The sequence below is a fragment of the Varroa jacobsoni genome, unplaced genomic scaffold (genome assembly GCF_002532875.2).
Source record: "Varroa jacobsoni isolate VJ856 unplaced genomic scaffold, vjacob_1.0 scaffold_1341, whole genome shotgun sequence".
In the NCBI taxonomy this organism is placed as follows: Eukaryota; Metazoa; Arthropoda; class Arachnida; order Mesostigmata; family Varroidae; genus Varroa; species Varroa jacobsoni.
Window position 1 is genome coordinate 17,748 of NW_019214243.1, and position 18,484 is coordinate 36,231.

At 40.8% G+C, this 18,484-nt stretch overlaps 1 protein-coding gene across 1 annotated transcript in view; it reads right to left on the bottom strand.

Annotated features, from left to right (window-relative positions):
• LOC111269008 (potassium channel subfamily K member 18) overlaps positions 1 to 18,484 on the bottom strand; it is a 43,375-nt gene that overhangs the window by 9,512 nt on the left and 15,379 nt on the right. Inside the window, exon 2 of the mRNA XM_022848304.2 lies at positions 1,300 to 1,441. Coding sequence (XP_022704039.1) covers positions 1,300 to 1,441 — 142 coding nt within the window. The remainder of the gene's footprint in view (positions 1 to 1,299; positions 1,442 to 18,484) is intronic.

Consider the following 18,484-nt stretch of genomic DNA (forward strand, 5'->3'; position numbering starts at 1 on the left):
AACAACAACAACAACAACAACAACAACAACAACAACAACAACAACAACAACAACAACAACAACAACAACAACAACAACAACAACAACAACAACAACAACAACAACAACAACAACAACAACAACAACAACAACAACAACAACAACAACAACAACAAGAAAATGATGACAATGACGAACATGGCGATGTCTTATGTGTTAGCCCGGCTTCCTCTAGCCATTGCCACAAACAGCAAGCTACCAAAAATTTTCTGATCACGTTTTCTACATATAATTGCCATGTACGATAAAATACAACAGCTTCGCCTAGACCTCCAGGGCTCTCGACTGTTTTATATACCCCTTACCTACAACCTAAGGCGAATTAGAGTTTGTGTGTGCCTGTGTGCAGAAGGCTAGAACGGGTAAGCATTCAAGCCACTAAGAATGAATCTTTATATGGTGCGATAGTTCACGTACTGGCAACAGATTTAGGCACGATGTGAAACGTATATAAAAAGGTTCAAACCGCAATTTGATTCATACCTAACAATGTGGACTATAGTGGTAAGTGAAGATCGCTATAGCTTACAGATACGAAAGGATATATATATAAACGAAAGTAAATAAAGGTTCTCAAGCGGTCAAGAAACCTTTGCTTTACACTGCACAACAACAACGTCAATCTATCCAGGGCGGAAAAAACGAAAATAGCTAAAAAAAACGACGTTTGTTTACACGGATTGTCGGTTGTCTTTGCAGATATATCAAATCTCAGAAAAAACGAAAGATTACTCGCAGTGTCGGGGTGGGCAGTTGTTCAAAATTGGCGAGCAAGAAAGAGATAAGGGCTGATTCTATCGTGCTGTAAGCGCACTCTTGGTGGCCCCTTATCCACCTAAGTTTCGTCAGTCAAACTTAGATGACCTACATTAATTAAAAAGATAATATTTCATCATTGCGATGCACTTCTTTGTCTAAAGTCAAGCTTGAGCTATATCGAGTGCTGACAGCAGAATCAACAACTGTGAATACGCAACCTGTTTTCCAGCCTCGTTTTCAAATGATCTTAAGTTCCAGTTAGAACTATAATAATGAATTTGCTGAAATACAGGGCAGTACTCATGAGTTTCCTGAAATCCATGTCAGCAGCAGCAGCTTCTCATTAGTTAAAAACAATTAGAAATTCGGTGCTGTGGTAAGCCCCTGCAATACGAGCGTATATCGAAAAAGCACGGAATGAAATACCCCATCGAACCTTGCTCATCGTCTGATGGGCAAAAAAAATATTACTTGTCAATCATGTACAAGATATAAGCTTACCTTACATATGAGTATTTAAACGCTTTGGCAAGTAGGTCGCCGATATTTGTGAGGTAGAGAAGCATTAAAGGTATGCCAACCAACGCATAAACAATCGTTGCTACTCGACCCTCTGCTGTTTTCGGGCTAATATTCCCGTATCCTGAAAGAGGTAAACGAAAGCAGGGATTAATATATATGCTTGGCACAGTTCTATAGCGTGATTCTATTGTGTAAACAAGGACAGTTCATACAGAGATCTGTACGCCTAACATTTAACACATAATACATGCGTTGAGACTGTGTTATTTAAAGTAAATAACGCAAAGGGCCAAGATTCGCAGTTTAATAGGCTATTACTTGGACTACTTGCACCACTAATGCGAAGGATCTTTATTATCTATCTCTAATTATTGGTCCTACTCAAAAAGGTTCTCACCGAACCGAAAACAAAGATATTGCACCTGCATATAATAACTGCTGCCTACAGCGTTTGAAATTAGATAGATACGTACATCGCGATGCCGCTGGCGGCGCAGGTTAAGGCCTATCGTTCCAGCTATAATACTAGTAATAACTAACCGAATGCGTTTCTTTCAACAACCCTGTTTTCGTCTATTTGGGATACTCAGGCGATAATTTGTTCTCGCTATGAGCTTGTCTCAAATGGCAACTTTTGTCTGTATCACTGGCGTACTCCGCGTATAATCATAGTACAAGTATCGTCCACTCAATAGGAGCATCAATTTTTGTATCGGTCGGTGTGACACTGGCCTCGCGGGAAACCATCTAAGCCTGATGTCTCGCTAATTGCCCCAGGTCAGTTATGTGCCATTTGATTAGAATCGGATATCATCGTTGGGAAAGGTAAACAAGATTGGTTATTATGGCTTTGCTGCGTCCGTCGGGCCTCAAGAGAGAATCGAGCTTACGAGGCTACCACCCAGCCCGGCTTACTGGCAGGTTTGCAAAGGCAATGGCTTTACTACAACTACATCTGTGAATGCCCTCATCGGCCTCGCAGATACTTCTTGCTAACACGCCAGTTACTATAGCCAAAATTATCCTGTCTGACTCTGTGGCAGCGAACGGATGTCAGGTGTGTCGGAACCTTATCACATGAACGATGAACTAGGACATGTTGTCGAGTAACGTTAACTACAGTATTCATCCTTTGTCCAAGCTACGTCAACAGTTCAATCCCTGCATATTTTGCAGCTTCAAAGAAGAAAAGGGCGTAAGCAACAATAAAGAGACGACAGACAGACAGGCAGGCAGGTTCTTCGTGCCTGAAATTTCCCTCGTCTAACCTTTCCTTTGTCGTTTTTTCTCCAAACCGACAACGACAACAGCAAACACTGTGGACAGGCCAGGGGAAAGGAGGAGGGCTGGCTATAGGGGCAGCCAGGCACGCAAGCACAAGGGGCTTAGTCGGTACTATCTTGTTGTTTCGTCGATGTTTGAAAAGCTGTCGAAAAATAGTTTGCCTTTTGCAGATATTGGCAATATATGGCGACGCAGGTGCTTTGTTTTGAAATTGACGAAACCAGCAGCAGCAGCAGCAGCAGCAGTAGATACTATAGCCAGGCCACTAGAATGGAGAATAGCTACAAGTAGTGCCAAGCACGCAGTCATAGCACATGCAATCAAAGCCTCGCCGTTTTGTCAGTGTCTGACAAGAATTCGATGAATGGTCTGCCTTTGGCAGTTACAGGTAGTACAGGTCAGCAAGATCTAATCGTAGACCCTAATGGTAAGGTTAGTAGAATTCAATCATATTTTCCTGGAACGAGAATGGTTATTTTTGGTAACAAGCAGACGAAAATTATGGTAATCATAAAATGAGATCAGGCTGAAGAGGCGATATGAAAAAGGCAAACAGTCCAACCAATCTCATGGCTAACTCTATAGATTTTTTGCTCATACTGCCGCCCGCATTTACGCAGCTTTCATTTTATCGAATTATGGAAACACACCAAAGTGCCTTGCGCTAAGATAAGTTTGTTTTACTTAAACTTAATTGTGGTTTATGTCCTAACAGCTAATTAAACTACGACTGACAGGCAAACGAATCCCGCTCAATCCACACCCTACAAGTAGACGCTTGCGTTATACACAAAATAGTCTATTTTCATCCGCATAATAAACCTTTAATTGTAGACACTGTTCGGTGCGAAGCTGTTGTGTTTACAAATATTTCATTCAAGCGACGCATCCTAAACAGAAACGATAGCATACTTCGCTCCCCAGAAAACACTAAGCCACAAGCCTCGTACCTCCCTTTGGACTTCTGCTCGAGGCGATGGATTGCCACATATAGAGCTTCCGCAAATGGATTTCTGTTCTTTGGCGTATGCTATTCCATACGGGAAAAAAGCGAACGTGCTTTGTGTACCGGTGAAAAAAGTACAAGTTCATAGATGTATAGAGCGTTCCTTAGACCTAACGAAGATCACATATCCTTGTATATCTATGGATGCGCATTATTTTAGATGTGAAGCTTAACATCAACGTTGCAATGCGACATTAGCAAAAATCGGTTGTCTTTCTTATTTCTGTTTGAGCGATCAAATTAAGCAACGTTCCCAGTAAAATAAGATCAGGTATAAGACCTACATATTAATATTCCGTTACAGGAAAGGATGCGATATAGTTTTCCTGCGTAGACGAGTTTTGAAATGACAATTTCGAAGAAATGCTATTGGCTTTTACGGGGCAGACTGTCTTCGATAGCTCTGATCCACTGCTGTGGCCCATTCCCGCTCAGGTAGAAATCTATCTTGCGAGTTGGAAGAGATCGTGGCTTTCGCACAAACGGAACCTCTAAGACTCATCGTTAAGAAGTAGTAAATGGGCAAAACACATCGACAGGGTAAACTTTGCTCAAGCTGTTAATCTTTCTAGCGGTACAAAGTTTTGGCGGCAACTTCACTAGCATACGCTGGCGTAGCTCTAATACGAGCTTGCAGGCGAAGGTATTCCGACATAGCGTTGTTTCTATCATGCTAAAATAAGATTCGGAATAGCCAGCTGCGACTGGCGTGTTGTCCCATATATGCAGGGGTAAAGTGGAACTTTAATCCAGGCTCCTTCTATATTGCTGATTACGCTTAGAGGTCACACGAAGTCCTGTGATAGGCATGTCCTAGACGGCACGTGTCTTGAAAGCCAGTCCTATTGAATAATTAGTTCTAATTTGTTAATGAATTGCCTTTTGCCTGCCATGCATACTTAAAGAGAAGCAGGAAGCTTTGAGGATGACAGAAGCAGGTAATAATAATAATTTGTGGTTGCATCTTGTGATCATTCTGCCACAATTTCCATACGAGTAGTTATGATGTGACCAAGCGATGTTATAGGCTGAAAGTGTTTAATCTCTTCGAACTTTCCCCACCCGAATGTCTTCATAAAAATCATTCATGATACAGCACGTTATTGTACAGTAATCCTACGGTAAAGGTGATTTAGAGTCGATATGGAACAAAATCGACGTCGTACTTTGGTGGCCAGCTGCCTAATTTACGACAGCAGCGACACAACGGAAAAAACCGCGAGGTCCGTCCTCTAGCTACCGGCAAACGAAATCACTGAAACTAATACGTTCATTTCAAGTAACGATCGTTTGGTTTAGCTTTGCTTCGAAATAAGAATTGTTAATGAGGCAGGCGCTCATTAATGTCAACGAAGTGTGTGGACGAAATAGCGAGCGCTACGAAAATACGCTAGACGTGTACCAGTCATAAATATAGAAGATCGGTTGATCAAAATCTGCCTTATATGCTTGCCCCAAAAGCCTGCTTTCTTTAATATTTCGCGTGTGCTGGGCTTATGCTTACATGCCAAACGAATAGGAGGACTATTTAGGAAGTCCACAGATGGTGCCGCTAAGATGGTGCTGATGGTACAAATAAATTTTGATTGAATATACGGGGGGCAAACTATTCGTAGCACACAGGCCACCTAACTCACCATGAGGTGCACACGTATGGGAAGGCACTTGGTTTCATAAGTTAGTTCTGTTAGGCGGTAGGGCCTACTTAAAGAGAACTATATTGATCCATGCTCATACGAATTAGTTGCTTGCTGGTCACTGCCCAGCTAACCCTGTGTAGCTTTCACGGCAGATACTTTGGAGAATTTTTCATTACATTGAATCTTAAAAGATTTTTAAAAAAGGCCAAGGGCAATTTCTGCAGCTGTGGCACCTTTCTCCCTTCCCCCTGAATGATTTTCTCTTCTTTCCCTCTAAGAATACTATAGATTGTTGAAGAAATTAACCAAACGCTGAATAAGCGGCACTTGTGAAAACCATAGAATCACGTAATTAGAGTTTCGTCGAAGCAGCTTTGTTGGTCATATAAGCTCTTATTAGATATATTGTAAGATGGCCAATCAAGGAGATATGCCTAGCGCAAGTTTGTGGATGTTCTGTTCGAACTATCTATCGATATATAACCCACAGTAAAAATCTCTATCCATATAGCCGGCGAGCTTTCTATATGCCGAACACAAGTTGAGCACACATCCAATGCTGAATGTTGACCATATATATTGAATATATATACTATGAATATAGGGGACGAATTGCTTTAGATGAGCTAATGCGCAAATGAAGGGGAAGGTAGTGTTCTTCAAAACTATTTTTATCGGTATTTCTTTCTAAGTACAAGACCTTTCTATAAAAGCTCCATTGACTATGTGGTTGTATTCCTCCTTCTAGTAAGAATAAGGTGGAATGTCAGGACAAGCAAGCCTGAAGGAACTGCTCTACGTACAGCCGAATGAGTGGCTGAACAAAAGCAGTCAGTTAACTATACATCAAAAAAAAAGAACGAATAATGGTAAGTGTGATACATAAAGCCCGGCCCTTCACCTGTCACGAGGAGATATTTTTAGATTGACCGCATATAATTTGTTGTTGATAAACTCAATTTTTGCTTGGGAGGATCAAACAGCGTTCGTGTATGTTCATCAGGTATCATAAGATTTCTATGTAATGTGTTAGAGAATACACACAAATCGATGAGTCTCCAGCGAAAATCGAGCATGGAAACCGAGTTGGTAACCAACGATGGGAATAAATTACTAACGTTATATATATTTATAAAGAATAAAGTAAATAACAAAAAACACCAAATGCTATTGCCTCGAACTAAATTTTGGTCAACGAAAAACTACCTCAGCAGAAGGCGTGCGGCTAATAAGGGTTCCCAAATTACGAGTATTTTTGCGTTGTATCATTTGAGTACTATTTAGTATATACTATTTTTGTATATATTGACGGCACATCAATTTGGGCAGACGCGTCAAAGGTAACGGGGTCATATATATATATATATATGTGTGTAGACTCTGCGTGCATCATACACATTAATAAAGCTAATATTGTTACCTACAGTATGAGCAGGTCAGCTTACTTCAATCTAGACCTGCTTTTATAGGCTGAAGTAGGTTTGCAAAATTTTGGCTGGCCACATGTCGCATTAGGCGTTTCGACGTGAGGATGATTGAAACTAGATGAAATTGTGGGACAAAGGTCACTTATTATCTGCTACAAAAAGCCTACTAAAGATCGCAGCTAGCTGGGGTCACAGGCCTAGTCAAACAGCGATACACTAAAAGATACTGGCGACTTCGGCGAGGATGCAATGATAAAACGAAATTATAGTAATATGGTAGCACTACCGGTTTTAGTTCACTGGATTTTCTTACGGCAGCGATCGGTGCTGTCCAATTAGTGTCAAGTAGTGTTTATAGATTTCGACGTAATCTTCGCTCCATCCCAGTAGATTTGACTTAACGTTTTAGATCAAATTATTAGCAAATGTCTACTCTGTCTCCGTGGTGCTCACTCGATCTGCCCAAGAGATTCATGTGTTTGTGACGTTTAGGACGGAAGCGGAGACAGTCGTATTGTAGGACATAAAACTATTAATTATAATAAAATGAACTAATGATTGTTGAGTACCCATTATGCCGTTAGATTTGGGTGTGGTCATAATTGCGCCAGTGATGTTTCTTAAAATGTCCACTTTAATCGTTGTAGTTTGTTTATGGCGTGAGAATGAATTTCTACGGCTGCTCATAGTTCTCGCGGCTGTGTCCCTCTAAAACTGAAACGGAGTAAGCTCATACTACATATAATCATAAGTGTATTAATTGATCCTGCTCGTATCGGCGTACTGTTCTCCCAACTATGAAAAGTTCTTCGCCCTGCGTTCTCTATTCAAAGTTGCACCGATACTGATATCAGATTGACGTTATCCTTAACAGGGTACGTAGCGATGCATTAAGGATTGGTTGAATTAGCCTTTTATCGTTTGGCATCGCGCTGTGATGTGCCGTTGAAGAAACGCTTGTTTCAGAACACTAAGTCTGACCAAGGTCAGCCGGCCAAATACTCTGGCTCACTCGATACTCGCTGGTTATCTAATAATACCCAGAATCAAACCGGCTGGATCACCCCCAGGCCATTTACTCGTCTATTTATACCGAAACCTTAAATGGCTTGTATATGCCAAACTCAAACATATGATACATCGTTCATAGGGCGAATCTGTACGCTGATTCTAGGTTAAGTATCCCGCATGCTACCGTCCCACCGTATGGAATCGGAACATCATATCATGAAAAGCAGCGATGGGATTGTAATTTCTATTTGGCTGACGGCCGCTGCTTGCCTCTGTTATTGCGATCGCTAACCATCTTCAGAAGATTCCTCAGAAGCTATTTCCCCTTGCGAGTTCCTGCTATTTATTTCCTGCTCTCTTTTGGTTTAGAACTGACCTACTTGCTTTATTCTATTACTACTATTATGGTGAATGTTTATATGTACGATAACGGCAACGGCAACGATGACGCAGACCCAAATCGGACAGATCTACAACACGGGTCGATGCCAAATAAGCTCTACTAGGACGACTCGAAAAAGGACGAAGTAAAAGAAAATTGCCCATACATACGTATGTACACAGACATGATGGAGCAAACGTGCGTCGATGTTTCTACCCGATGCCACTGCAGGACGTCCGGCCTGCTGAGTGGCCTTTGCTACTATTGTGACCGCCATGAAAGCACTGTCCAATCCACGCACACCTTTGCGATAGACAAACGTCGGAATGCATCGTCACAGTAGAGGCCTATAACTACCCAGCCTCGGATATGTACATAAAACAGTTGGAAAAAACAACTAGAAATATCCCGGAGATATTTGGCATACGAAGTCAGCAAGAAACGGATAGCATTTAGTAGGATTTTAAAGGAAACCTTAAGAACGACTAATACAGGACTTTCGGACGGCAATGAGGGTGCTGTGATTTTTCTCCTCGTTTCTTATTCAGATTTATAAGAACCACGATGAAAGCCGAAATGAACGTGATTTTCATGTTGTAAACAGACTCTCACTCTAGCTATAATTGGAAAAAAAAATAGTAATTTTCGTTTGTGCATTTGCCTTGTAGGCCAGCCAGGCATAGTCGTATCGGTGCGCTACGGTTGGAAAAGAATAACACAAATCCAAGTTCAATACAGATCGAACAGCCACCTGAGCTCATCGGGCTTGAGCTTATGCTCGTATAGATTCATTAAAACTGTATAATTATGATCGTTGCGTCGTTTCAACGTCTCCCCTAGTATTATGTAAATACGTTGTTGTGACAAAGCACATAGAGACCGGTATCGTTCGAAACCCGGGCCTAGCAATAGCAATTCAATGCATCAGATTTTAGTCGCGTCATTCACCGCAATGTAAATGTCCATAAAATTTAATTTAATTAATAATAAAATAAATTTTAAATTTAAGAAAATTAACTGTGTCGTCGGAAATAAACTAGTTAGACACGAGGAATTCCCAAGGGACATTTTGGAGACAATGGTGCATGACGTTTGGAGTCACAAAATCAATAAGCTAACTAAATTAATTAATTACCTAATACGATTTAATTGCTTATGTTGCATACGATCTGCTTATTGCCAGACGACTGGATTGGTAACCCGTGAATATTTGAATTTCGACAATAATCTATTCCGTGACCTTTTTCATCTACTAAGAATTTTTCGTCGGTTTGAACTATCTGAATCATTTGTAGGCGACGAACCATTCATTAATGCCCTTTTGTGAAATGTATTTTTTACGGCTCCTGTTGGCCGGATGGTGGTCAGGCCTAAGTGTCTTCCTATTTATTATAGACACATGCACACCGTAGGTGATAATCGTTCGATAGAGGTCGAATAATGTATGTTATATATATAAGTGAGCATGTCCGTTAAGTACTTAGAATAACAGAAGTTACAACATGGACGCTCAGATGTACATTGTTTACGGGGATGTTTCAGTCTAATTAAGCTGATAAAAACGCATAATAGTTATCGAACATTTGAAGTTATTTTGACTTAATAGAAATTGTGATACCGCTGATTCGTCGATTAACTTATGTTAGGCAGTTAATTGACTTATGATGTTATACGATATTATTCCATATAGTTAACATGTCATCAAAAGATTATTTTGCCATATCGGAGTTTACGTGAACGCCATTTCTACATGTATGTATAGCTACCATCCGTATGACACACGATACAGCATAACGACAAATAGTGGCTAACTAGACACAGCTAATTCACTGCAACTGCTACTCCTGCTAAGTGAGCGGTGTGTCCTGGGTGTGGCTAAGGCCTATCTCCTTGATTGCCATACTACTGACCATAAACGTGCGGTCGGTGGTCGAAATTTCAGCGTTAGCAAATGGCATATCGTTATTGTGCCGTTTTATGGGTCTGGTAGAGAGAAAACTCAGATATGTGCAACAAGACCCACGGCACAGATAGCCAACAGGCGTCTGAAAGAAACACGCCATATAAGTATCGCACATCAAAGCTAACAGTTTATAATGTAGCTCGCCTCTCGCGGGCTTCAGCGGCAGTAGAACATGGGGGCTGGGCTGAGTTATGCCATGGACGCTCTTTTAGATGACCCCCGTAATAATACTTCATAGTTTCAGATCCAGGGTGATTCAATATACCAGGAAGAGAGGCTGAAAGTAAGCCATGGGTTAAACGTTTTTATCTGTCCTGCTTATACTAGCGAGGGTTCCGTTGCGTCATCAGAAACATAAACAGCATGTGAGGAGAAAGTGCTCTCTATACGGGTTACTACAAATCTGATAGTCATCCAGAATCGAGCAAACCATGGAGTCCTCTTGCTAGGATTCAATGGGCTCATTTTGCCGAACAGACTAGCAGGTCCCGGCCGAAAGGACGGAGATAGAGAGACCGTGCTTTTCAGTAGTGCGAGTTACCTTTGCTAATTCTCAGTGATATTCTACTTTGTCGCAATCCAATTATACAGCGTGATGGACAAGTTATTACCCATCAACTTTTTCTCGAAGAATCTCTTATATCGATACGTAATCTTCATTCCAGGCACTTTTGAATGCTCTTCGTAACGGCCCCGACATGCCGGATGTGTGACGATGGAGTGGAGATTGAAGAGAAAAAGCAACAGCTTTGAAAAATCCCCATAAGCGGTAAATGACAGCACAAAAATAAGTATATACTGACATCTTAATGTGACCGATAATGACTGAGGATGAATGGGTCACTTCATAGGCACATCACGGCCGCAAAAATCACTGGGTTATAGATCCATATGTTGAGAGAGCTGCGGAAACTGAAGAGCCGGAAAGGACAACACATTCCTGTTATAGAGGAATAAAGAATTCTGTAAAAAATAGACATAGAGTCTAATATTCATTACTAATTTAAAATTTTTAGTCCACCCTCATTAAAAAAGACCTATAAATTTGAATAAGTTCGTTTGAATAACAGTTGATTCTGAATATGAGTGGTCAAGTTTTCGAAGTCATAGTGAGGAGTTTCCGTAGAACCATATCTTCGTGTTTATATTACTGAATGATCTTTCGGATATAAGTCGTTATCCTTAATCCAATTAGTTCGCCTATCCAATCAGTACTATGTCATTTTCAACTAACAATACACGCGGCTTGTTCCACTAAAATGTCAAATACCATAACAGGTGTTGGGGCATTGTTTCTTTGATAGGTCACGCTAAATTTAAGGGTAATAGTTATCGTGAAATTTTTTTGATATTAAAACAGGGCTAGCTGGGAGATAAATGTGCCTTTTTCACTAGCGTATTATCTTATGGTTGAGACTCCCTTGCTGTCTATTCGGCTAATTCAGCTGGCGGACTTTAAGGTACTGTCGTTACATCCAGGTTCAGACTTGAGTTATGGGGCTCATCAAATCGCTAAATTAGCTTAAAAAAATTCTCAGTTCGTCAATCAGCCAGAAATTTATGTAGCAATAATATTAAATCTAACATGTGTCGAAATGGTAGATCTAGTCAGGTCACTGCCTTGCACATAACAAGGCAGAATATTTGCCCGAATACGTAATTTGGCTCATTGCAATTGCACAATTTCGTTCAGTACGGTACACTATACGAGTCATATACTAGTTGTCTTACAATCAAATATTAGTTTATGCAGCAAGCCACACCTCACTACAGGATAAAAATTTTAGTTTATCTTTGCCACTGATCCTTCGAATTGCCTCGCAGGTCATAGGTGCTTAGGGAGCCAAATTCTGATTAACGGGGCCATCAGCAAGTAAGTGCTAGAGGCATTCTATAGTTTCAGTCTAGTATCAAAGCAAAAGGTCTTACTGGACCTTCCTGGAGGCGGCCATCTGTTCAGAAGTATACATTTAAAATGTACCTTAAGGAGGCCGCTTTTAAAAAGAACTAGGCCTGTTTCGATCGTTTCATATCAAGTAGTTTAAGGTCATTTTAAACCAATGTGTCTGCGAATTCACTGATGTAGTTGGTGGCGTATATGTTTTCAAACTGTTTCTTTGATCTGTATATTGAAAGCAAAACCTGGCAAAAGCAGTACGCATCTGAGATAGACGAATCTGTGTAGAAATCTCAGTCTTCGTGCGTTTAGGTTGAACGCAGTCTCGTTCAATATTAATCCTCATCTATTCTTTTTATCTATTGCTCTCAAGATCTATTGGCGAACGTAATGATGAAAGTCTTCAGAAAACGTCATCAACTTCGAACTTACAGCGCCAGTTGTGAAAACGCATTCTGCGCTTACTTGGAACCACGGCCGCTAACACAGCCATAATTCCAAGAATTGGGCAGTTCTAGCAGACGTTTTGATAGATATAATAAGCGTACTCGAGCGTTCTAACTGCTAGTGCTTTCGTGATGATGCTGTGTTAATGTGCTTGCCTATTAGACTTAGGGGCATTTGCGGCGGCAGGGGTTCGAACCAGGGTTCTTCTTTCGTTCTGGGAAAAGCTAGTTGTATGGCGCGACAATGCATTATGGCAGTAACGCACGTGAAACTGGTCGAAACATTTGTTTCATTGTTCTATATGTGTACCAAAATAGACACTAGGTTCATCTTATCTATTTAGGGCGTCTATTTTTGTTTGTGGTAATTGGAAGAAATCGTCTTTCGCAACTGCGGTTATAGATTAACACGTGTGCATACGCCTATACCACGTATATTATCTTCCTGTCTTCGTCAATACCAAATCCTCATCTTTTTGCTGAATAGAAGCAATGCATTTACGTATCTAAAATGTAAATACTGCCTTGTCACTTCATCGCTCCCAAAAACGGTTTGTGCCGGTAATTTTAGGTGTTCCCATTGCTATAGACGGACGAGGTGTAGGGCAAATAAATCACAATTGGTTGGCATACGTACGTCGTCACCACAGTGGTTGACAGTAAAAGAAAAAAACTATCGAAGTTGAGTTGGCAAGCGACTGCTCGGAATGGGCAAAGTAATCAGCCCACTTGCAAGGCTACAATCTGTAGCGAAGCGTCTGACTGAATGTGAAGAAATTCTCTTTAGTGTCGAAGCTACCATCGTACTTGCTATTCAAGTCCTGGGCGATAGATCAAGATTTCGGATACAGCAGCAGGTGTTACGGGTCGTCACATAAGCGTCTACTCGAGATCGGTTTTTTTTTGCTAGGCTCAACGTCACACTGGTTCGAATCCGCTCTGGGTAGCCGGGTGGCTTAGAATGAGCCGAGGCTCGTCTATTCGAGCGGTTTCCGCGAAAAGAACCACCTCATGCAAGAGAATATTATGCGTAGGTCCAAGAAGGTGTTGGAAACCTGTGTGCGTGCACTCAGGAGAAGCGGTTTCTGCTGGAGCGTGTCGGGTTGTCATTTGAGTTTAGGATTTTTTTACGTAGAAAACGTAAAGGAATTATGCTAGTGCGAAGGCTTCGTGAAGGATTTTATTGCAGCGTTGCCATTTGACCTCAGCGCTTTTGTAAAGCCTGTGCGCGATTACCGGGAGCACTGATGCGTACGTCGTCACAGTTAGACAACAAAATAGGTCAACCTTCTGTCTAGGTTGTGTTGTGCAATATCGTTTCCACGCTAAGCGTCGTAACATTAAAAGTAGTTAGATTTAATCTGCTAGCGTGGCATGAAAGAAAGAAAGAACCTTAATTGGATATGAAGCTTGTGTTAATGCCCACTATAGACTGCAAGACCCTGAGACAACCAACATCAGGGAAAATCAACTGACGGACTTTTTTCTTATCTTCTAACTTGACGAGAAGCCAATATCTCTGGATACGTACTCGTTAATGGTGTTCCATTTCGAATAAAAAATAACACAGCGCTGCTGTGGATCGTGCGATCCTAGGCCGTAGCCGTGATCATATCCTATAATTTTGGTAAAACAGGTGAACGTGTAAGCATTCAAACGACTGTGCAGTCGATAATAAAGCGCTTCTTTTTTGGCTCCGGCATATATCCACAGGTGAGGGAGATGGGGGCTCTGTGTAAAAATTGCCAATGTCTAAACCTTAAGGGGCGGAACGCGTGTGCCCCTGTTCAAGATTATCTACAATTCCAATGGTGACTGATTGCAAAGGACCCCAAAGCGCGTACGCTTTAACGCAATTTAGCATTAGCGAATGTGCTCTCTAAGGTAGCTGCAGTGGGAAAGTTAGTTTAAGCATATAGAGCAGACCTTCACAAGATGCGAATGCCCTTAGAGCGAATCTTGAAATATATAGACCAGTTGCTACAAGTGTTACGGTGTGTAGCCATCATACATTTTACCCTATGTACTTCCATTATTTGAGGATGAGGCGTAGGGCCAATAAATATATATATTACCCTTATTATATGTATTCTCGTAGACCTAGTTTTGCCTTTCCCAATGTTACATTTTAGTTGGGTTTTATGAAAGTCCTTACACCGATACCGTCGATGTCAAGGAACTGGAAGAACTAAGTACAAATCAGTTTAGTAGAAATACGGGTAATTAGGTTGAAGTAGGGTATCGTATTGTTAATACCGCATGTCGCTACCAACGTCTTACACTTGGCCCATTTGGACGACTTTATTAACGTAAGACATTGTTCGGTTTTGTGATCGAATCGTGACCTTTAACTTGCGTTTAAGCATCGTCTCTGTTTGGGTCAGCCCGCTCTAGGAAGAAAAGCATCTCCTTTTTAGGTTTGATCAATGATGGATTTCTTCATAGGAAATCATTCGGATCACCTCTGGCCCATATTATTCCACCTTGTGGGGTCATATGGACCAAACTCATAGGTGTTTTCAATTGATGTTTTTTCGAAAATTAATTCATTCTACTGAGCCACTTAGGCCATGTAATAGAAGAGTCTTTGACGAATGTATTGGTGTCATTTTTTCAGAAAGACATTTTGGCTTATATAGTTTCATTTCCTGTATGCCAGCTAGATGGCTTTACAGCTCGTGTATCTCACGTAATACGAGTCGTGTCAGATCAGCGTCGATGCCGTTGGAAAGTTGAAATTTGGCAAAAAAAAATTAAATTGGGAACAATTTCTACCGTTTATGGACAATGTGCCTTGTCGGAAAGAACGCCTAAAAATAGTTTTGTAGCTTTTTTTTTTAAAAATTTCGATGTGAACGATGCTCTGCGTACTAGTTAGTTAATTGCTTATCGAAAAATTTCATGTAATGATCGTGAAAGTGGACCAAGACCGGCACACGAGTAGTCATGGTATCGTCAAGGAGTTAAGCATACATCACTAAACAGATCTGAGTCATTTGGCAAAAAAGAACTGGATGTTTGGGTATCGGACAAATTGACACAAAATAATTTACTTGACCGCGTTTCTATCTACGAAATTTTACAGAAACTCAACAAACCAGAACTATTTCGAAAGCATCTGATCACGTCAGATCAAAACTGTATCATAATGTATATAGTTAGAAAAGTAAAAATGATGTTTTACAATCTGTAGCGAAGTCCATACTGGCGGACAATAAGATGATGCCTAATAACTATGAAAAAGAATCGGTATTATGAGTTGCTGCCGGTCGGCTAAATGCAAGATTACAACAAGCCATTGAAGAAATCGATCGCAACTAGTGAACAGAAAAGGGGTTGTTTTTTTACTACATCTATGCCAGACCATACACGTTTTTAGTCACCCGGCGAAAGTTGAATGCACTTGGATGCTAGATCTGGCACCATCAGACTACCTAATTCTAATTCTACCTTTACAGAACTCTCCTAATGGCGTAAAAGTCATCTGTTCTAACTCCTCGCTTCAAAACTACAGAGGCTTTAGAGCAATGGAAGTATGGTGTCACCAGAAAAATAGCATATAGACATCAAAGGAAAATGGCGCATACCTAACTTGGTGATAAAATTTTAAAAAAATATTTGCCTAAGTTACGGTTTAAAAATAATCAGTACGTTCGTTTCCCGGTGAGTTTCATATTTGATTGGGTATGCACTCGTTTTATCATAATTATTTCGATGTCTTCGAAGATTTACCGCTCTGCGTTTATGTTCATACGGTTTGTGATGCAATTTAGAGTGTCGTTTATCATGATCACAATATCTGATGATCTTCGTTATCATTATAGTGTTATCTGCATCACCATCAGCGCGGAGGCAGGGCCTCTCTAGCTCGTTTGACTCTCTGTTCTTTATGTCATTAGTCTAGCTTGCAGACCTGAGACCTGGGAAAATAGCTTTGAATCAGAGAAGCTGTGGTAGGCTCATAGCACAAATACTTCCCATGATTGGCTTTCTCGTCGTAAATGGCTCAAACGCCGCGTGTACAAATAAGTAATAAGGGAAATAGCGTGTCAGTGTCGTCGCAAAACTTCTACTTTGTGTCGAATAAACTAATAGAAAGTAATAACTATAATTGGCATTGTAATATAATTGTGTTGTGCAAATTCTGTTTCGCGTTTCAGACCCTTACCCGACGTTTTTTTTTTTTATCTTCATGACCTAGTTCGGTTGTCCATCTATTGGTCATAGTGAACGTGCCCACGTATCATAACAACAACAAATGACAACACCGCAACTAATACGCCAACAACTTTGTTTTCCGGTGCGAGTAAAGTTGTGCATCTTCACATAATCAAATAAGTTATTATTTATACTGTATTGTAACGGGCATAAATGATTCGCCCTAGGGCGTTTGGTGGAACACGTTGGCTCCTGTGAGAGGCCTGCGCGTGTCACCGCCGAAGATCAGGGCTGACGGAGATAGTAAATTCAGAGATTAGAAATGTTGGCCGGATCATGGTACAGACGTACGAATATACAGTAGCCGAACGAAAACTACGAAGAGAAATTACTTTGCATATGCGGTAGGCCGAATATCCACATACGGTGACTGAATTAAGCGTTCGTTGTAAGCGAGGGTGGTAGCGGGACGAGAGCTCCAGTATACAGTACACTGTGAGAACGATATAAACCGTAAAGAAGTTCATTTACCGTGTCAATCCAGTTTATGGTTTGCCTAACCGCGTAATGAAAACGCTGAGCTCCACGCTGAGGTAATGATCTATATAGGTTTACATATTCACATGTGTGTATAACTCGTGACCAGACGCGTACTGTTAATGGGTGGCTTGTAAATCACTTAAGCTATTTTTTACTACTAATGGCGTATATTGTGTGTATATATAATTAAGTGAAGAGTTATACGGAACATGACAAAACCGGTGTACCTTTTGATACCGTGTACGATATTCAATCTATATATAACTATGCGAACGATCCAAGGGGCATCAGTCACGCCACCTGCGGCTCAGTTGTTTGCCTCGAGTTAGCCTGTCACCTAGACGTCTACAAACAATATCAACGGCGGCTTATAAGCGGTTTTTGCCGACGACGATGGAAGATCTTTCGGCAAGAAAACGGCAAGATCGAAGAGCGATTTACATCCTTCAACCATCTACAGAACGTGTCCGTGAATGCCTCATTTAGCCTCCATATATTCGGTCAACACATAAAATGCGAAAAAAAAAAAAAAAAAAAAAAAAAACTACAGATAATCAACGCAGAAAATCAATTTTCCGCCAAATTATGTTGCCGAGAGCTCAAACAACAGACTTCATTGATGAAGCAGAAAGAGAATTAGCGGCTCTTAATATTGAGACACATGTTCAAGCTAGCATTAGAGTGGAACATTTGAATAGTAGAGGCCCTGCTCTTATTTGGCCACCGTATCACACTCCTAGTGCTGTTGCAAGCCTTATAAGATCATTTGTAGAACCATATACTTTTATAGGATTTTACAGACGCTGCTAACGAGAACATTTCAAAGCCGACTAGCATCACTATGGTTGCATAGAAAACGGCCGAGTTTATTATGAAAGCATCATATCGCGTACGAACATTAGCAAACGCAGCTATCTGCTGACGTCCTGCTGGCCTATCAAAAGCTTTTTCGTAACTTTCCAAGTGGTGAGAACTTTCTTGACCAAGTTCCACTGTCCTCTACATAATAATCACATGCTGTATTATTTAGAACGTTAATCTTTTTCATTCACAAAGTATCACATTTAGCGTGCTTCAACCGTTCGGGCTCCATTGGGGGTAGTTATATCATTAAAACGACTATTTGATTGCCGGGTGTTAGCTAGTACGGCAGGCTGTAACGAATCAGCTTGCCGCTCTGGCTAAGGACGAACTGGTCACGCGCAAGGGGATTCGTTCATCATTTGTTATTGGATAGGGGTTCAGGGTGTGTCACGAAGAACGCATTTAATATGAGAGCTGCTAGGATTTACTGGGGAAACTCGAGATGAAATAAGAAAAATGCAAACAAAAGGCGACGTTAATTTTTGGCACGCTTAATATAAATTATATAGGAGAAACCTTTTTCAAAGCTAAACGAATACGATTAGT